The sequence below is a fragment of the Diachasma alloeum genome, unplaced genomic scaffold (assembly GCF_001412515.2).
Source record: "Diachasma alloeum isolate Michigan unplaced genomic scaffold, Dall2.0 Dall_scaffold_00494, whole genome shotgun sequence".
Classification (NCBI taxonomy): domain Eukaryota; kingdom Metazoa; phylum Arthropoda; class Insecta; order Hymenoptera; family Braconidae; genus Diachasma; species Diachasma alloeum.
In genome coordinates this window covers 208,373-225,509 of record NW_021680627.1, presented here as the reverse complement: position 1 = coordinate 225,509, position 17,137 = coordinate 208,373, and the positions used below count along the sequence as shown (strand labels likewise).

At 37.4% G+C, this 17,137-nt stretch overlaps 3 protein-coding genes across 3 annotated transcripts; 2 read left to right on the top strand and 1 right to left on the bottom strand.

Moving 5' to 3' along the window:
- The first annotated feature begins 58 nt into the window (after positions 1 to 58).
- Positions 59 to 5,169, top strand: LOC107042573 (alpha-(1,6)-fucosyltransferase). The gene is made up of 3 exons (XM_015263668.1): positions 59 to 586; positions 1,312 to 2,034; positions 2,861 to 5,169. Exons 2-3 carry the CDS (start codon positions 1,357 to 1,359, stop codon positions 3,917 to 3,919), a joined length of 1,737 nt encoding a protein of 578 aa, XP_015119154.1. The 5' UTR covers positions 59 to 586; positions 1,312 to 1,356; the 3' UTR covers positions 3,920 to 5,169.
- Positions 5,170 to 5,908: 739 nt separating this feature from the next.
- On the top strand, positions 5,909 to 9,023 carry LOC107042577 (serine/threonine-protein phosphatase Pgam5, mitochondrial). Its single transcript, XM_015263673.1, has 5 exons — positions 5,909 to 6,116; positions 7,034 to 7,212; positions 7,747 to 7,961; positions 8,519 to 8,649; positions 8,729 to 9,023. The coding sequence occupies exons 1-5, from the start codon at positions 5,944 to 5,946 to the stop codon at positions 8,880 to 8,882; spliced, it is 852 nt and encodes a 283-aa protein (XP_015119159.1). The 5' UTR covers positions 5,909 to 5,943; the 3' UTR covers positions 8,883 to 9,023.
- On the bottom strand, positions 9,019 to 13,077 carry LOC107042576 (vacuolar protein sorting-associated protein 33A). The gene is made up of 6 exons (XM_015263672.1): positions 12,850 to 13,077; positions 12,590 to 12,783; positions 10,962 to 11,796; positions 9,731 to 10,211; positions 9,307 to 9,429; positions 9,019 to 9,214 (listed from the first exon to the last, which is right to left on the bottom strand). The coding sequence occupies exons 1-6, from the start codon at positions 12,952 to 12,954 to the stop codon at positions 9,120 to 9,122; spliced, it is 1,833 nt and encodes a 610-aa protein (XP_015119158.1). The 5' UTR covers positions 12,955 to 13,077; the 3' UTR covers positions 9,019 to 9,119.
- Between the last annotated feature and the right edge of the window lie 4,060 nt (positions 13,078 to 17,137).

Genomic DNA, 17,137 nt, shown 5'->3' with positions numbered 1-17,137 from the left:
GGCCAAATCAATTCCTGCAAGTGCAATCCTCCGGTTTTACCGCGACAGAGACGGAAAAGACCAGAGCGAAACAGAGAGATCAAACTATTTCTCAAATGAAAGTACCGAGGTTAGGATGTGAAGTTACTCCCCCCAGTTGAAGTGTAATCTTGCCACGGCGGCCTAAATTATTATCAATAAATACGTCACCAGACAATTCTCGACGATTTGATCTCATCTCCGGTCATCGAAACCCCCGGTCTGATCGAACAATCAGTTGTTGTTGGTGTTATCAGCCCTAGATGAAGAGGAAGAAAGGGATGACTCGAGGTGCATTATTTTTATAACTACATATTCCGCAGTTATTGCACTAAATTACACGTCACACGTATAGTAGAACTGAGGAGATTGTGCCCCTCAATTGCCCCCACTTTACCCTATTTTCACTTACATCCGTGTCTCCCACCTCTGAAAATCAAAGACACAATCTCCTCAGTCTGGCCGTACGTACGTGGATTCAGTTGGGGTGCTCATACGTCAGCAATAACAGTCATTCCGGGAGGAACATGTGAAGTGCAAGATCATTATGGCTATTGACGACACTAAAGTAAGTGACAACTAGTTGAGGGGTTTTTATGGTCAATTTGCGTTTTGAGGGGTCGATTTCACGATTCCTCGTGCGAGGGAGGGTCAACACGTGTGAAAAAATTGTAGGGGAGGTTGGGGTAAAACGGAGACTTGACTTTTTTTAAAATGTTAATGAGGGGTTGAAATGTTAAAAAAATTGAATAATTCTGCCTAAACTGAGCTCCATTGATAAATTTGTTTCTGAGTTATGAGTAATGAAAAAGAAGTCTAAAGTATCCATTTTACCCCATCCTCCCCTATAAAACATATCTGTATAGAAATATCCGAATATCATATACGAAAATCCTATAGAAATTCTGTACGCAATCCGTACAGAAAATTTCTATACAATTTTTTCCTTCGTGCAAACGTCGTGAATTTTGTGTAAACATGTTTTTACACATGAAGCTGAAACAACCGAAAGATTCGACAGCAGAGCATTTGTCCTAGGCGAATCTCGGAGTGTACAAATGCTTTTAAGCGATGTCCAAACTCTTTATCTAACTCTCCTACACTTAAATATCTCCTAAATTGAATTTTCCGCTGACGAATATTCTGCTAGTTTCAGTTTCATTTTTTATCCTGTGATCATCGGAATTGGGAGAATTTGGGGACAATGTTTGGAAGAATGTTCTTCAACCAATAATTAGCCGACGTTGTTTGAGAAATTATGAAAATGATGTTCCATCTGAAAACTATTTTCAGATGTTATAGCGAGTATCTCATCGCCAGAGCCCATCTGATTGAGGGATGACATTCTGGAGTGGAAGGCCCGGATGGCTGGGCAAACTGGGACTGGCCCTGTTGCTGGCCTGGTTGATAGTTCTCATCCTCTCGGTTTTCCACGTGATGAGGAGTGCTCCACCATCGCACGACATCATCTCCCAGATGGAGAAGGAGAATACTCAGAAGTTGAATGAAATGATCGAGGAATTTGGCATTCTGAAGAAGCAGAACGAAGCTCTTGCCAATTTACTGCTCGCCGATAATTCCAGGGGGGCTAGGGGGGATCACCTGGGGGCAATCAGGGAGAAATTAGACATACGGAGGATCGCTGAGGACAGTGGCCCCTCGTTCGAGTACGAGGAGCTCAGGAGAAAAATAAAAAATAATATCCAGGAGTTTTGGTACTACGTCACGTCGGAATTGAAGAAAGTGAAGAAACTGGCGGACGATTTTCCGGTTGACAAACGGAGTAAGGATGTTGATGATTCTCTCAAGGACATCTGGGAGCACAAGAAAGAGCTGATGTTGGAGCTCGATGCGCTGGAGAGGGCCGATGGCCACAGAAATTGGAGAGAGAAGGAGGCTAAAGACTTGTCTGATTTAGTTCAGAGGAGATTCTGGCATTTGCAGAATCCATCGGACTGTAATAAAGCCAAAAAGTTGACCTGCAGTCTCAATAAAGGCTGTGGATTTGGGTGCCAAGTAAGTTATCAAATTATTATTAAATATTAATAAAATATTATTACCATTCAATCAATATCGTATTTTTTAATTAATATTTAATTAATATTAAATATTATTATTAAACATTAATATCGTTAAATAAGTTTTGATCAATTCCTCAATTTCTTCGATATTGTGTTCATTTCTTTTGTTGACTAGTCATTTATCTAGGTGAGAAGTTATTATGGAAGAAAATTTAGAGATGAATACTTTTTAAAATTTTTTAATGGAAACAGTTGTATAAATTATGGAATTACGCATAAATAAGTGCCTTAAGGCCTGCGGGCATTATCTTTCGAATGTGATGTTGGTTTTTTTTATTTTGATAATCTGACATGTTCTCCGATTGCCATTCAGTTTCACACAGCCCTGGAGTCTTCACAAATTATGATTGGACAATCAAAAAAACATTGAGAAAAACAGAACATTTTCAATGAGCGTTTCTGAATAATATCGGGAAATTAACCTAATAGAGAGGAAATTGCAAATTAATAATTTAATGTATCGAATGGCTATAACTCACAATTCAATGAAATGATCGGTTGGAACTGGAAATCTCAATTCAATTAAATTTCGTCAATAGTTTTGCAGCATTTCAATTGTATGAAATGAATTCTCAATTCGACTAAAAAGTCATAGTAACTATGAATTCCAGTTTAATTACTCCTCGAAAATTGATAGGATTAAAAAAAATCCCATTCATGAAGTGAGTTGAGGAATTTTCGTTTCTGAACTGTTGAAAAATATTGATCTCCCTGAAATTTCAATTACGATCTAACACTCTCTCAAATTTTCCTCACTCCAGATACACCACATAACCTACTGCTTCCTCGTGGCCTACGGAACGGAGCGAACATTAATCCTAAAATCAAAAGGTTGGCGTTACCACAAGGACGGTTGGGAGAGTGTGTTCAAGCCCCTGAGTAACACGTGTCTCTCAGCGGCGGGAGATTCCCACAGTAACTGGCCCGGGGACAGCACGAAGCAAGTGGTGGCCCTGCCAATAGTGGACAACGTGTACCCCAAGCCCAAGTACCAGCCCCCGAGTATCCCAGCAGACCTGGCCCCGCGGATCCAGAAGCTGCACGGCCACCCCATCGTCTGGTGGGTGGGGCAGGTCCTCAAGTTCCTGATGCGACCCCAGGACAACATCAAGAAGATGATGGACTACTCCAAGGAGAAGCTCGGTTTCGAGAAGCCCATTGTGGGAATTCACGTGAGAAGAACTGATAAAGTGGGAACTGAGGCTGCCTATCACGACATTGACGAGTACATGGTCAAGGTAGATCAGTACTTCAATCAATTGGAGACTGAACCCCCTGTCAGGAGGGTTTTCATCGCCAGTGATGATCCCAAAGTGATAACAAATGCCCGGAAAAGGTACCCCAGGTACGAAGTCATTGGGGATCCAGCTGTTGCTGAGACTGCTTCTGTGTCGAAACGATACTCAGACTCTTCACTGCAAGGAATTATCGTTGACATTCACCTCCTGTCCCTCTGCGATCATCTCGTCTGCACCTTCAGCTCACAAGTTTGCAGGGTTGCCTATGAACTCATGCAAACGTATCATGTTGATGCTCATGACAAATTCACGTCTTTGGATGACGTTTATTATTATGGGGGACAGAATCCGAATCCTGGTGTTGCTATCCTCGATCATGCGGCCAGGAGGTTTGGCGAGATACAGCTCAGGGTTGGCGACAAGGTCGAGGTCTATGGGAACCACTGGGATGGCTACTCCAAGGGGAGGAATATGAGGACTAGTGTCACTGGACTTTTCCCCAGTTTTAAGGTGAAAAATCCAGTTGCTGTTGTTGAGTTTCCAAAGTATCCAGATGTACCTATCTATAATCCGGGGAATTGAGGGGAGTTTTGGCGCCTGGAGGTGACGAGTAATTTATTGGGTTTGTGAATGTGTTTTTTGGTTTGTTTTTCATGCTTTTGGAGGCGGGGGAATGAGGCTTAATGGAGTTGTTAGGGGGTGTTCTAGCATTTGCAGATTAATTGAGTACTCAAGGTAGAAGTTTTTTTGTTCAATTGTGATAAGTCGAGATTCTTACATTTTGGTGGAGGAGAAAATGGGCTTTTGCAGGAAATTTTTTCATTTATATGAACATTAGATGCACTGAAAAATTATTTCTTTGTTATGTCCGAAATACTAAAGTTTAGTATTCCCGAATAATATTTTCAGAATTATCAGTAAAAGAATAATCTGAAGGATTGTCTTTCATCTCTTTTAGTTTTTATTATTAGAACGCTGCTGTGCAGTCATTTTCCGGTGAAGAATAAATAGATTCTATTTAGAATCAATAGATTGGTTTGATTTATTTCATTTGTTTAATCGATTTCGGAATTGGTAAATTATAATGTTATCGAAATTGCTAACTTTACATCACTTATTCAGTTAAAATGAGGGAAGATCATTTTAAGACTCGACCACTCGGAACTAGGAGCCTCGCAGCGATAAATAATGAAATATCCATAAATTCTATTCATCATTTTTCAAAATGGAAAAATACGAGTCTAATAATTCGCATTCAATTTTCGTATTTCATAATTTTGTTTCAATGAAAAAATTTCATGCAACAGCCCAATTATTCCGATGACAAGTGGTTTTAGGATAGAATGTGAAAGCAATTTTTTATTGGAAATTTCTTCAGCTACACTATCGAATTAATTACTAAAAACTGGCAGCGTAAAATTTGTCAAATATCCATTTCGCCTCATTTTCATCTTCATAGTCTCTCCGTACGTCTCATTATTCTCCACACTTCTTATTTATTGCCCATTGATTACCCATGAGCTCGCCTCATCCGGTGAGATTAGCACACAAAACTGGGAACGACTTTCTGTGATTTCTATTAGGCGCTGGCTAAAATTAATACTTGAACAGTTTTCCCAGGGAGAAATTATTTTCTGTACCTCCAACGTATGAAGAATGTGGGGGTATATCTACTCTATACCTGATCCAGCAGAAATAAAAAGACAAAATAATGTAATATATTTTATACTGAGGAGAATGAAGTGTTTGAATTTAAGAAACGTCGACTTGTGATGTTATATTGTACATTGTATCTAGATTTTTCATAAATAAATATTGAAAGATTCGAACAATGCATTCGCCTTTCTTCTTCACAAGTGAATAATCCCGAGTGAATAATTCTCATCTTTCGCTGAGCATTAATTTTTTATCAGTAAAAAAAATAAAACGACATTCTTTTCATTTTCCGGAGGGAAATGAAGAGTTTAATAATTCATTAAGAGGAATTGTCCATATCATTTCGTTGGTAAGATAAATACTGACGGAAATAACCAGAAAAAAATATATTGTGATAACAGGAAAATCTTGAATAACAAATTCAATCAAATTAAATGAGTTCATTCATTTTCTTGTTATCGGGATAAAATAATATTTTTGTTCAGAGGGTCCTTACGCTTTGAAGCACTAGATGCATCCGCAGCTATCGTTTAGTCTCTTAATGTTCAAGAAACAAAACTTACATAATAATAATGATGAAGTCAGAGTTTGAAATGAAAATATAAAGGTTGGAATAATACCGATTTTTCAGTTCATTGTTTGGAAAGGATTTTTAGTTATACAAAAGAAAAGAAACCGAGGGAGAGAGAACTCGATCGACAAAAAAAGATGAATAATAGAAAAATTAATTTAATGGTTTTTAATTAGATGAATAAATTAAAATGAATGAGTAAAAGAGAAATGAAAAGTTCAATTAATTTCATTCAAACAGCAAAATCAATTCATGGAAAATCTGAAGATTGCCTCGACCTTGATTTTTTCAACTCGTACATTCCCCCCACAGCACCGACGATAGATATGTGCACGCATGGTCACGTGACACAAGTCACAGTTGTGGAATCCCTGGAAAAATGCCGACACTCTCGCGTCTCCAAAAATACACAATAATTGCAGTTGGTACTGTAAGTGGTGCAGGTTTGTTTTATTACAATGTTTACGGTAACAGAGAAGAGGTTGCTCACGTTGCCAACTCCTGGACAACGGATTTCATACCCTCGGTGAGGTGGGACTGCAACTGGGACAGGTTAGAGTTTGTTTACATTGAGACTAATTGCCTTATCATTGCGGTTACCTATCACGAGATGAAGTTGACGGAAATTTTGCATTACTTCGCATTATTTCATTTTAACTGTTGATTTTAATTGTTTAATACAGATTTAACAGTTGGGGTCAATTGACGGGTCAAATAAGTGCAGACTATTAAAAATAATTTAAATATTTAATTTCCAAGAGGATGCTTTTTTCAGTTGTACTCGTTAATTTTTTTTTGGGACCATTGAATAATTATACATTTTGGAAATTGTTTAATTTATATCATGCAAATGACTGGACATAAATTTGAGAAAATAATAATTACATCTTCATTAAAAATATTCGAATTTCATGAGTTAGGGGAGGTTGGGGTAAAATAGACATTTTAGACTTTTTTAAAAATGTTAATGAGGGGTTGAAATGTTGATAAAATTTAATTTTTTTTTTCAATTCAAAGAATAATTCTTTCCCTTTGTGGCGAGCTTAAACTGAACTCAATTGATAAATTTGTTTCTGAGTTATGAATAATTTTAAAAAAGTCTAAAGTGTCCATTTTACCCCACCCTCCCCTACTAAGGCAAGAAAATTTTGCGGAGAAAGGATTTTTTTGAAGATCAACATTTTACTCGTTAATTAACTTTCGAAGGATTGAATAATTATGCATTTCGTCTAGAGCTATATCAGCTATCCTATATGATAAAAATGAAGTTCGTCGGCTGAATTGGAGCTGAAATATTCGATAAAAATTGTGGGTCGCATCGTAGTAATTGATTAATTCGTAGTAAAAATAATTGAAAAAAAATTTGGGAGAAAATAAAAATTTCATTTTCGTCGTCAATGTTTCTTATTCCTTTCGTCGCTGACATTCTGCATGATGATTAGTGAAGTCAGATGACTAAATGTTTGCAGGAGAGACCCAAAGAGTTTAGTGAAACCGATAAAAGGGCATAGTGAAGAGGCTCAGAATAAATATAACGAGCAGCTTGAACAACAGAAGGCGAAAGCGACTAGGCACCTGCTGCTCATTCGTCATGGGCAGTATAATTTGAAGGGAACGAATGATGCTGAACGATATCTAACTGAGCTAGGTAAATGTGGAAAAACCCAGCGAATTGGCCGGAAAAATTTATTTAAAATTTATTTCTATTGAACTTTCTATTACTTTTTGGTCTATTTTATTGCAAAATTCCGCAGCTTATCTGCCCATTTTTTACAATAGAAATGAAAATGCTCAATGAAAAATATTCTATAGAAAAAAATTAATAGAATTCGACTTTTCTCTATAATTTCTATTGATATATTTTCTGTAAAAAATGCTGGGCTTAAATTTTCTGAGTTTTTTGTTCAATTTTTTGATGAAAGGAGAAAAAAAGAGTGAAAAAAACTGAGAAAATTCATGTCGAGGAATTCCTATATAAAATTTCTCAGTCGAAAAAGTTGTAAAGAGACTTTTTTTAATAGACTCGACCAAAAACTAACAGAATTCCCAACAGAAATTCAATAGAAATCCAATAGAAACTTCCATCGAATTCCCTACGTTTTTCCAAGATTTTTTCTCGTGCATCCAATGATTTATTTGATAATGACTTCGTAGAATTTCTTCTGATTCCATGACATTGTAGGCAGACGTCAGGCTGATTTTACTGGGAAACGTCTGGCTGAGCTGACCATCCCCTTTTCGCTCATCGTGAGGTCAACGATGACCAGAGCACAAGAGACTTCCAAAATAATTGAAAAATCATTATCAGGCATTCCCACTGAGGATGACGTCCTTCTTATGGAGGGGGCGCCGATTCCCCCAGAGCCACCTATTGGCCACTGGAAGTCTGACTGGCATGTGAGTTTATTTCCAATTTTCTGGGATTTTATGATTTCAAGACTTGAATAATCGTTTCAAGAGGACATTCTTCTTCAAATCGACTGCAAAAAAGGGGAATATTACCCAAAAAAATTCGTTATCTTCTCTGAATTTCAAAATATTCCTCAACAATTTTACTGCAATGTCTCCATTTGTTCTCCATTAATTAAATTAAATTAATTTCAATGTAATTATTCATTTGCTCGATGTTCCAGAAGTTTTCGTGTTAGTTTCACACCTGCACCAGTGCTTTTTCAAATAGAAAATGTCAATAGAATTTTTCTATAGAATTCTCTCGACTCGAATATTCGAATTTTTTAAATTCTATTTTTCTTTTCTTCTCATCAAGAAAATCAAACAAAAAAACTTGAAAAATTTGACCCGAGGAAATTCTATAGAAAATATCTCAATAGAATAAGTTATACAGAAAAATCCAATTCTATTGACTTTTTCTATTGAACATTCGAATAGAATTTTCTAACAAATTCACTAGATTTTTCTATTAATTTTATTCATCCTATTTATTCTTTCTTCAGTTCTTCCAGGATGGACCTAGGATAGAGGCGGCATTTAGAAAGTACTTCCATCGGGCGACTCCACAACAAACAAAGGATTCCTATACTCTACTCGTGTGCCATGCGAATATCATTCGTTACTTCGTATGCAGGTGACTTTCACTCCCTTTGAAAGAATTTTAGAGAACGTCTTGCTTATTTGGCTCTGAATTGAATCTGATATTTTTTCAGGGCTCTGCAATTTCCCCCTGAGGCCTGGCTGAGGCTCTCCCTGAAGCACGCCAGTATCACCTGGATCACAATTCATCCCAATGGTCGCGTGTCCCTGAGATGCTTCGGAGACTCCGGCCATATCCCCCCAGACGCAATCACCACTAATTCATGATTAAGATCATCGATTTACCAGACGATTCGTCAGCAATAAATACACAGTCAATTATTTTTATAACCAGAGTGTTCCAGTGCCAACACACGCATTTCTTACCAGTATCGAGAAATAAATTCGTCAAAAGACTGCAGTATTGATATAAAATATCGTATATTTACTCTACACCCTTATCTTTGGTAGTTTATACAAAATTATTCGTTAGACGGTATTCTGAAAGATTTAGGAAAGTTTTGTTTATTTTCGGACAGTCTCTAAGTCGTCCATCAACGAGGTGAGGAACGTATTACCGTTGATCAATTTCGTGGTGCCCACAACGAACTCCACGTTAACTGAAAAATTAGATGAAAAATAGAAAAACGATGAAACATTTCGTTTTCATTAAACATTTCTTTATATTACTTTCTGCACACAATTTACTTACGATCTTCTTGCTGGGAGAGGAACCTGAGAGCTGACACTTCTGCATACGTGCAGCCTCCAATAAAGAAAACTAAAACGAGCCTTGGAGGCTCTGATGTAGAATCCTCACTGGTAATAGAGCCTCCTATAATTAAAAAATGAAAAAAGTACATTAAACATGACATTTCATCGAATATTTGTCTGAATTTGCACAGCTTTCCACCATTCCAATGGTCAATTCATTGACTATTCTAGAAATTAATTGATTTGTCCTAAGCAACATTTATTCAAATTCCACGTGAAATAGTCGGTCTCAATCCAAGATTTTTACTCGCAATTTCAGAAGGATTTTCTAAAAAAATAGTCACAGAAATTCGAAAGAGTATCATCATAGAATCCGTAAATTAATCTTTCTTGCTGACCCCTGGAATAAGAATTTTCCTTACGTCTCATCCCCGAAATGGTGCCCCTCGAGTCGCTGCTGACAGTAGGTCCAGGCAATAGGCCAAGCACGTCATTGAGTCCCTGCCACCCCCCAGGCTGCACCAACTGCTCGGCCAGCCTCACACTGAGGGGCGCATAAACCGAGTGAACATAACTGATGTCCTTCGGTGCAATTTCACTCTCATCCTCCACAGTGAGTCTGAGTGCCTTCCTGAGAACGGCGTACTGTCTGTTGGACTGTTGAGCCCGCAGTAACCCAGCCTTCTCCAGGTTTAACAGCGTCGGCAGGTGCTGATATCCATAAGTCTGGACAATCTCCCTCTTGTAGTAGTCCAGGAGCTTCTGTTTCAGTCCGGAATTCGTGATGGACTGGATGCAGAGGAGTCTCAGGACCTTCAGCAGAGGCTTCTGCTGGGCAATGCAATCCTCAATGAAGGCATTTGGTTTGTCTGTGTCGATGCAGTTCAGAAGCTCTTGTTCGATCTGCAGCAGAGATTGGGAATAATGTTATTTTTTATGTGAAATTATTGTTTGATTATTGAGTAATAGGGTAACGACTTTAACTTGCATTGGATACTCCACAAATAAAATGAAAATTGTACTGATTATTTCACCTTTCACTAATATTACTCGTGTATAATCATGTGATCAGTTATTTTTTATATTGATGGATATTTAGAAAATAAAAAAAATGTGGCCCAGTCATCCAGAAATTAGGGGTTTTGGCTGCATTCAACTGTTTATTAATTCAATTATTCTTTGTTTTGTTATTTTCACTTCGATTAATTTATTCTCCAGATATCCCCATTTAGGTGATTCTTTTATTTTAAATTCTACCACGAAACTCGAATTTCCTTAACCGTGCAGCAAATGGCCTGTTCCCCCTACAATTCAGAAAAAAACAAACAAATTCTCAAGTAAGTCGACTCACAACTGCTAATGTAACAATGAAAAGTTCCATTATCCACAGCAAAATGACTCACAACGTTAGTTTTATCAATTAACCATCAGTATACCAATGAAAAATTAATCACGTCTAGCATTCACAGCAAAAACGAATGTCTGAATTTCACACACCTTTCGTAGAGATCTTTCAGACACTAAAAAACGTCTGAATAAAATGAAAATGCATCTGAATTTCAGACGAACAGGTGCCCAAACATCGTAATTAATATTTGTTTCATTTTCGATTCATTCATTCATTTTTGCTGTGTTAATTCATCCATCCCTGACCTGCAGACACTCCAGGAAGTCATTGGAATCCGTCACCTCCTTCACCATCTCTGCGATGGTGGTGTGCCTGGCAAGAGACTGCTTGGTAGCCAGCATGTGGGGCAGCCTCGCCACAAACTGCTTGATCTCCTGAACACTTTTGTCCCCATGTCTCTCATCAAACTGCGAAGAAATGACTTTAGCCTTTTGACTCAGAACAGGTCCAACCCCATTGAAATTCTTGTCCCTGATCTCAGCGAATAATTCTTCCCCCGAGTTGAGAACAATCTTCTCCTTCTTGTCGACGGACATAACAGTGGGGGAGTCGTCGTTGTCCTTGAATTTTCCAGCCGGCAGCTGAACCGTTGTGTTCTGAATGCCAAAGATCTCGTCGATGAGGCCCTCGTACGTCAATTGAGTGACCAGGGGCGAGAGGAGATCGATGCTTCGATCAATCAGCAGCAGGTGCTCTATCGGAGGAGTTGTCATGGCACCTCGATCGAGTTTCAGGTCCTCTTCCTCCCGGTCCAGGCGTTTCAGGAGCTCCCAGACTTTGCTGGCAGCTGGGCCACGTCCTGTCACCCTCGGAATCTTCCCGTAGAGCCTCTGGAGACGTCTGATCGCCTGGGCCACTTGGTAGAGGCACGTGGGATCGTTCTCCAGGAAGAACTCTTTGTAGGTTTGACTCAGCTCCATTGAGACTAGGTCGCTGTCGAAGGGGAAGAGGTCACAGGGAAATTCCTCGATCAGGGTGAAACTTCCGAAGACTCCACGGTTCTGGAGCTTCTTCTCGCAGAGGAGGCTTTTGCGAGGGACGAAGAATATGTGGAACTCCTTTGGGGATCTGTTCTGCTCACTGTGGGGAACAAATCGCGAGGTATTTTGATATTCTTTTGAGGCGATCCAGATAGTGTTATAATTGTTATAATTGTGCATGAACATTAATTGGAGAATATCCGACGCATTTTTTAAATAAATAATTAAACAGTAACGAGAGGAAACGAATAAACAACTGAATAGACTTTATTTGAGTTAAATAATTTTTTTAAATGTCTTTTGGGGATTTGTTCTGCTCACTGTGGGGAACAAATCGCGAGGTATTTTGATATTCTTTTGAGGCGATCCAGATGGGGTTATAATTATTATAATTGTGCATGAACATTAATTGGAGAATATTGGACGCATTTTTGTAATGAATAATTGAACATTAACAAAAGGAACTGAATAAACAACTGAATAGACTTTATTTGAGTCAAATAATTTGTTTTAAGTCTAAACGAATGTTTTGTTATTGAAGAAATGTACAGATATGAAACTAATAGAAAATTCAATAGAAATCCAGTAGAATTTTTCAGCGAATCCACTAGGTTTTTCTGTGAATTTTTTTCGTGCGTGAGTTTATTAGATTAATTTATTTATAAGTCATCAGCAGTGAAAGCAACTTGAAAGTGCCTATTTAGCCCCATTTTACTCTAACTAATATCGTTGTTTGCAATGTTTCAATTTTATAATTTTATTCGATGAAAAATACACGCCCAACACGATTGTCACAGTGGGTCTTGGTTCAAGGAATTTAATTGTCTCAATAGAAAAAAAATTATATGATTCATTATTCTTCTACTTTATTGTTAAGAGTTTATGAAACGTACCCATGAACATTTTCAGCTATCAAATCAATCAAATCCAAATGTGGACGAACGATGAATATAATGTTCGAGACACTAGTGGGAGGGAGTTGACCGCCCACCAGTTGATACATCTTGACGACGCCATACTCCTCCAGGAGGCTGTACCTGGCGATGAGGCCCACTGGACCGTCCAGGGACCGATCCCAAACGATGGCCTATCGTTTCAATAATCAAACAATTGAGGAGTCGATCTCTCGATTGATAAAAACAAGTGGCTTTACCTTCGGCCCATCGCATCTCTCGATTAGATTCACCAACTGCTTTCTCGTCTGCTCCTGGAGCAGTCCTATGTTCAATCTGCCACTGGATAAATGTGCAGACGACATTTTTGTTGAATTAAGAGTCAATATTATTGTATTATACTATATTATCTATGATAAATGATTGGTCATTGTTGCACTATGTATTTTATTCTGCTCGATGACTCGATCTGTCAGATGAGTTTTAGGTTACAGTCAAATGTCAAACAACAGCGCCATCTGGATGTACCGGCAAAATTTTTTGTCAAAATTCAAAACATCAACAATCCAGGGAACAATTTTTACGGATGCCATCTAAAAGTCCCCAGCGAGATCGGTCAATATCCGGAAATTTACGGGTAAATTGTTAGCTGGGAAGTAGAGTAATTATAATTATAGTTATAATTATAATCGATGAACACGAAAATAAGCCAAGAGAACAGGAGCAATAGAAATTGAGTTTACTTATGTTGCGGAACACTCATTTATTCTTCGTGTACATTCTGAACTGAATTTTTTCGATGAAAAGACGCACGAAGATTTTTTATAGAGATGCCTAGTGAATTCAGTAGAAAATTCTTTTGGATTTCGACTGATTTTTAAAAAAATTCCTATTTGTCTTTGGGAGATTCTATCCAATAATTCCGCAGCTTTATTGGGCGTTTTATTACCGAACCCACACGAAAAATTTGTATTTTAAAAAGTATATAAAAAAATACATGAAATATATGTTTTATATAAAATTATTTCTTCTCGTATACCCTTTCGGGTCTTTACGATTTGTTCCCTTTCCACCCCCAACCCTATCCAACAGGCTTTTTTGTCAATTTCTCCTGAGAATTACGCGATTGCTGCGCGCAAAAAACTAAAATTCATCATGTTTTACATCAAATTCCAATAGAATCTCAATTTACTCTCGAATTAAGCGCCAGGCTTTTAATTGCATTATTTCGTACGTGAATAAAATTCTTTCTTTCTAGATTCAAAACGAGACCAACCGCGTTCATCGATTCCGCACATATTGAATATTCAAAAAGATTATCTCAAGAACAGGAGCAATAGAAGTTGAGTTTACTTATGTTGCGGAACACTCATTTATTCTTCGTGTACATTCTGAACTGAATTTTTTCGATGAAAACACGCACGAAAATTTTTTATAGAGAAGCCTAGTGAATTCAGTAGAAAATTCTTTTGGATTTCGACTGATTTTTAAAAAAATTCCTATTTGTCTTTGGGAGATTCTATCCAATAATTCCGCAGCTTTATTGGGCGTTTTATTACCGAACCCACACAGAAAAATTTGTATTTTGAAAAATATCTAAAGAAATACATGAAATATATGTTTTATATAAAATTTTTTCTTCTCGTATACCCTTTCGGGTCTTTACGATTTGTTCTCTTTCCACCCCCAACCCTATCCAACAGGCTTTTTTGTCAATTTCTCCTGAGAATTACGCGATTGCTGCGCGCAAAAAACTAAAATTCATCATGTTTTACATCAAATTCCAATAGAATCTCAATTTACTCTCGAATTAAGCGCCAGGTTTTTAATTGCATTATTTCGGACGTGAATAAAATTCTTTCTTTCTAGATTCAAAACGAGACCAACCTCGTTCGTCGATTCCGCACATATTGAATATTCAAAAAGATTATCTCTCGAATGATGAACTATTATCCGTTTATTACGACTAATCCGGCAATTTGACTCGACTTTCATTTCCAATAACGACAACACCGACATGACTAGGGCCAGCAGAACCTTGAACATCCATGCACATTGTAATTCTGCGGTGAACTAGGCTCAATTGAAAATTCACTCGCCGGCTGATGCAATTATATCCCCATTCTAATTATCGAATTCATGTACCTGCGGAGTCACCTCCCAGAGGTATACCAAATGCGGCGTAAAACTCCATCGGTTTGGTGCAGTGTCAAACAGAGATCCCCCACCACTTGCGGATCGATCCTCCAAAAGGGTCTTGACGTCGTGCGATGCCAGAGGATTAGGCTTGTTTCTCAGCGTGACCTCAACCTTGCTCCTAATCGAAAAACAATCCGTCGAGCGATAAATTATCGAAAGGTTTTCGTCCATTTGTTCCTCTCATATGAAATATTTATGAATCCCACGAATTAATCCCACGACCTAGCGTTTCCTCGGAGGAATTTTTTTGACAAAAAATTTTCTGGTGGAATTCTGTAGAAATTTTATTGAAAAATCTGTTTTTTGCTCCCTTTTTTTGAAAATTAGGTAATTTTGCCTTGCGATTTTTAAAAATACAAAACAGGATTTTTTATTTTTCTTATTGGCGGATTATTGGAGTTAAAATTTTTTGAGTTCTACTTTCCCTCATTCTCCTCTTTAAATCTTTCAATGTTGTTAATTATTTCTGTCCTCGTGGAATTTGTGTTTTAAGACAAAAAAAATTAATTCAAAATTCACAATCTTTTAGTTAAAGAATTCCGTAGCGAAGGGGTAAAACGGTTCGAGTCGATTTTGACTGTTGGTCAGTTTTCAATTAATATCTCGAAATCTAAAGCAGATGGAAATTTTTTTTATTATAATCTTTTTTATAGGGCGAATTGAGAAATACAAAGAAAATTATTACGAAAACTCCGCTAAAATCGTGACCCTTCATCAATCCTTGAATCGTTTTACCGCTTCGCTACTGAATTTAAATAAAAGACTAGTTTTTTATTTAAATTTGAATAAAAAGCAACAATCTGTCTATTGATCTTGGAAATTAAAAAGACACTTGTACTCCGTTCGCTCAACGATAATCGCCTTCAAGGGGATAGAGACTTGCAAAAATGAGGAAGTGAGCCTGTGTAAACGGGGGATAAATGAGGGGAGGAAGTGAATTTTTTCCGAGGAATGAAGCCTTCGGTTGAATGCCAACGGATTTCGATCAACTCCGACCTTCCCATTCGTTCCTGACTCACCCCTATCCTTTGTGTATTCTTTCATGAATCCTCTTCATCCCTCCTACTCCCTCATCTCCTTGTTTCAACGAGAAGGGTTGCAATGGCTCCTTACAATTGGTTCAATTTCTTTCAAATCCCCTCGGGTTTCTCAGATGAATTTTTCGTTTTTTTTATTTTTTTTTCTCTTTCGGAGATTCAAATTAACCGAATCGAATTTTTTGCAAATGAATTTGGGAGGTTGAAGTAATCAATTCGTAGATAATCAATCAATTACCCTCTGTCGCTATTTTTGGTATTTCATGGAGAGAAATATTCAATAAAAATTATATATGTTTTCCGTAATTCTGGAGTGAAATGTTTTACAGGAAATTTTACGGAACTGTCACGCAGTGATAGGCATATCAATCATTCATAATTACCGTTAAATTCTGAAGTTTTTAATTTTTAACATAAATCTTAAAAATTTTGAATATTAAAGTAACCATCAATCTGTAAACTTAAATTTCGAAATATTCGATCAACCAATAATTTAGGTAGGAAGATTGACGATTATTTGGATAATCGAAAATCCAGTTCCTAAAATTAGAATTAGCTTGTTAACTACAAAATTACATTTCAGTATTATCAAATATTCTATTCATCATCAATCGAAAAATTTAGCTAACAAATTTTATAATATTATAAATTTGTTAAATGTAGTTAAACTGTGAACAATATAAGGAGATAATCCCTTTTTAATATTGTCAAAATCTAATATTATTGCCTATTGCTGTCACGTAATTTAGACCTAAAATCACGGAATTTTTCCAGAGCGTTCCGTAATTTTGACCTGAATCTCCTGTGAAACATTACGATACCGTCACTTGAATTTTCTGAGTCGATTCCGTAATCGGTGAGAGAATTGTGAGGTCCGTCATTTTTACTGAACATTTCTCTCCGCGTTCTCAAAATTTTCTTTGACACCCGGATGAAGTTTTTTCTGTCCTTCTCTCGAGTACTTTCACGGCTTGATTCCACCATTTTTAGTTAGCTATCAATCTTCGTTCGGAAAGTTTCATCAAGTGACAGTTCCAATGAAAGAATTTCGCACAATCTTAGCTGAGTTTTCAAGGAATATCTCTGAATCTAAGGGAGATACCGAAATTTTCGTAATGATCTTTCGTAATGAGCAACTCGGATGTTCTCAAAGCCAAGATTGTAATGATTCGTGACACCATCATCACCTCAAAAGCAGGGGATTGAAGCAAGGGAATTGAAGAGGGGCAGATGAGGGCGTCTTTCCCTCCAACCCCTCTTGATATTTCGTTGCCGTTGAAAGCAGAGCAATTATTCCAATTAGAAACTTTCA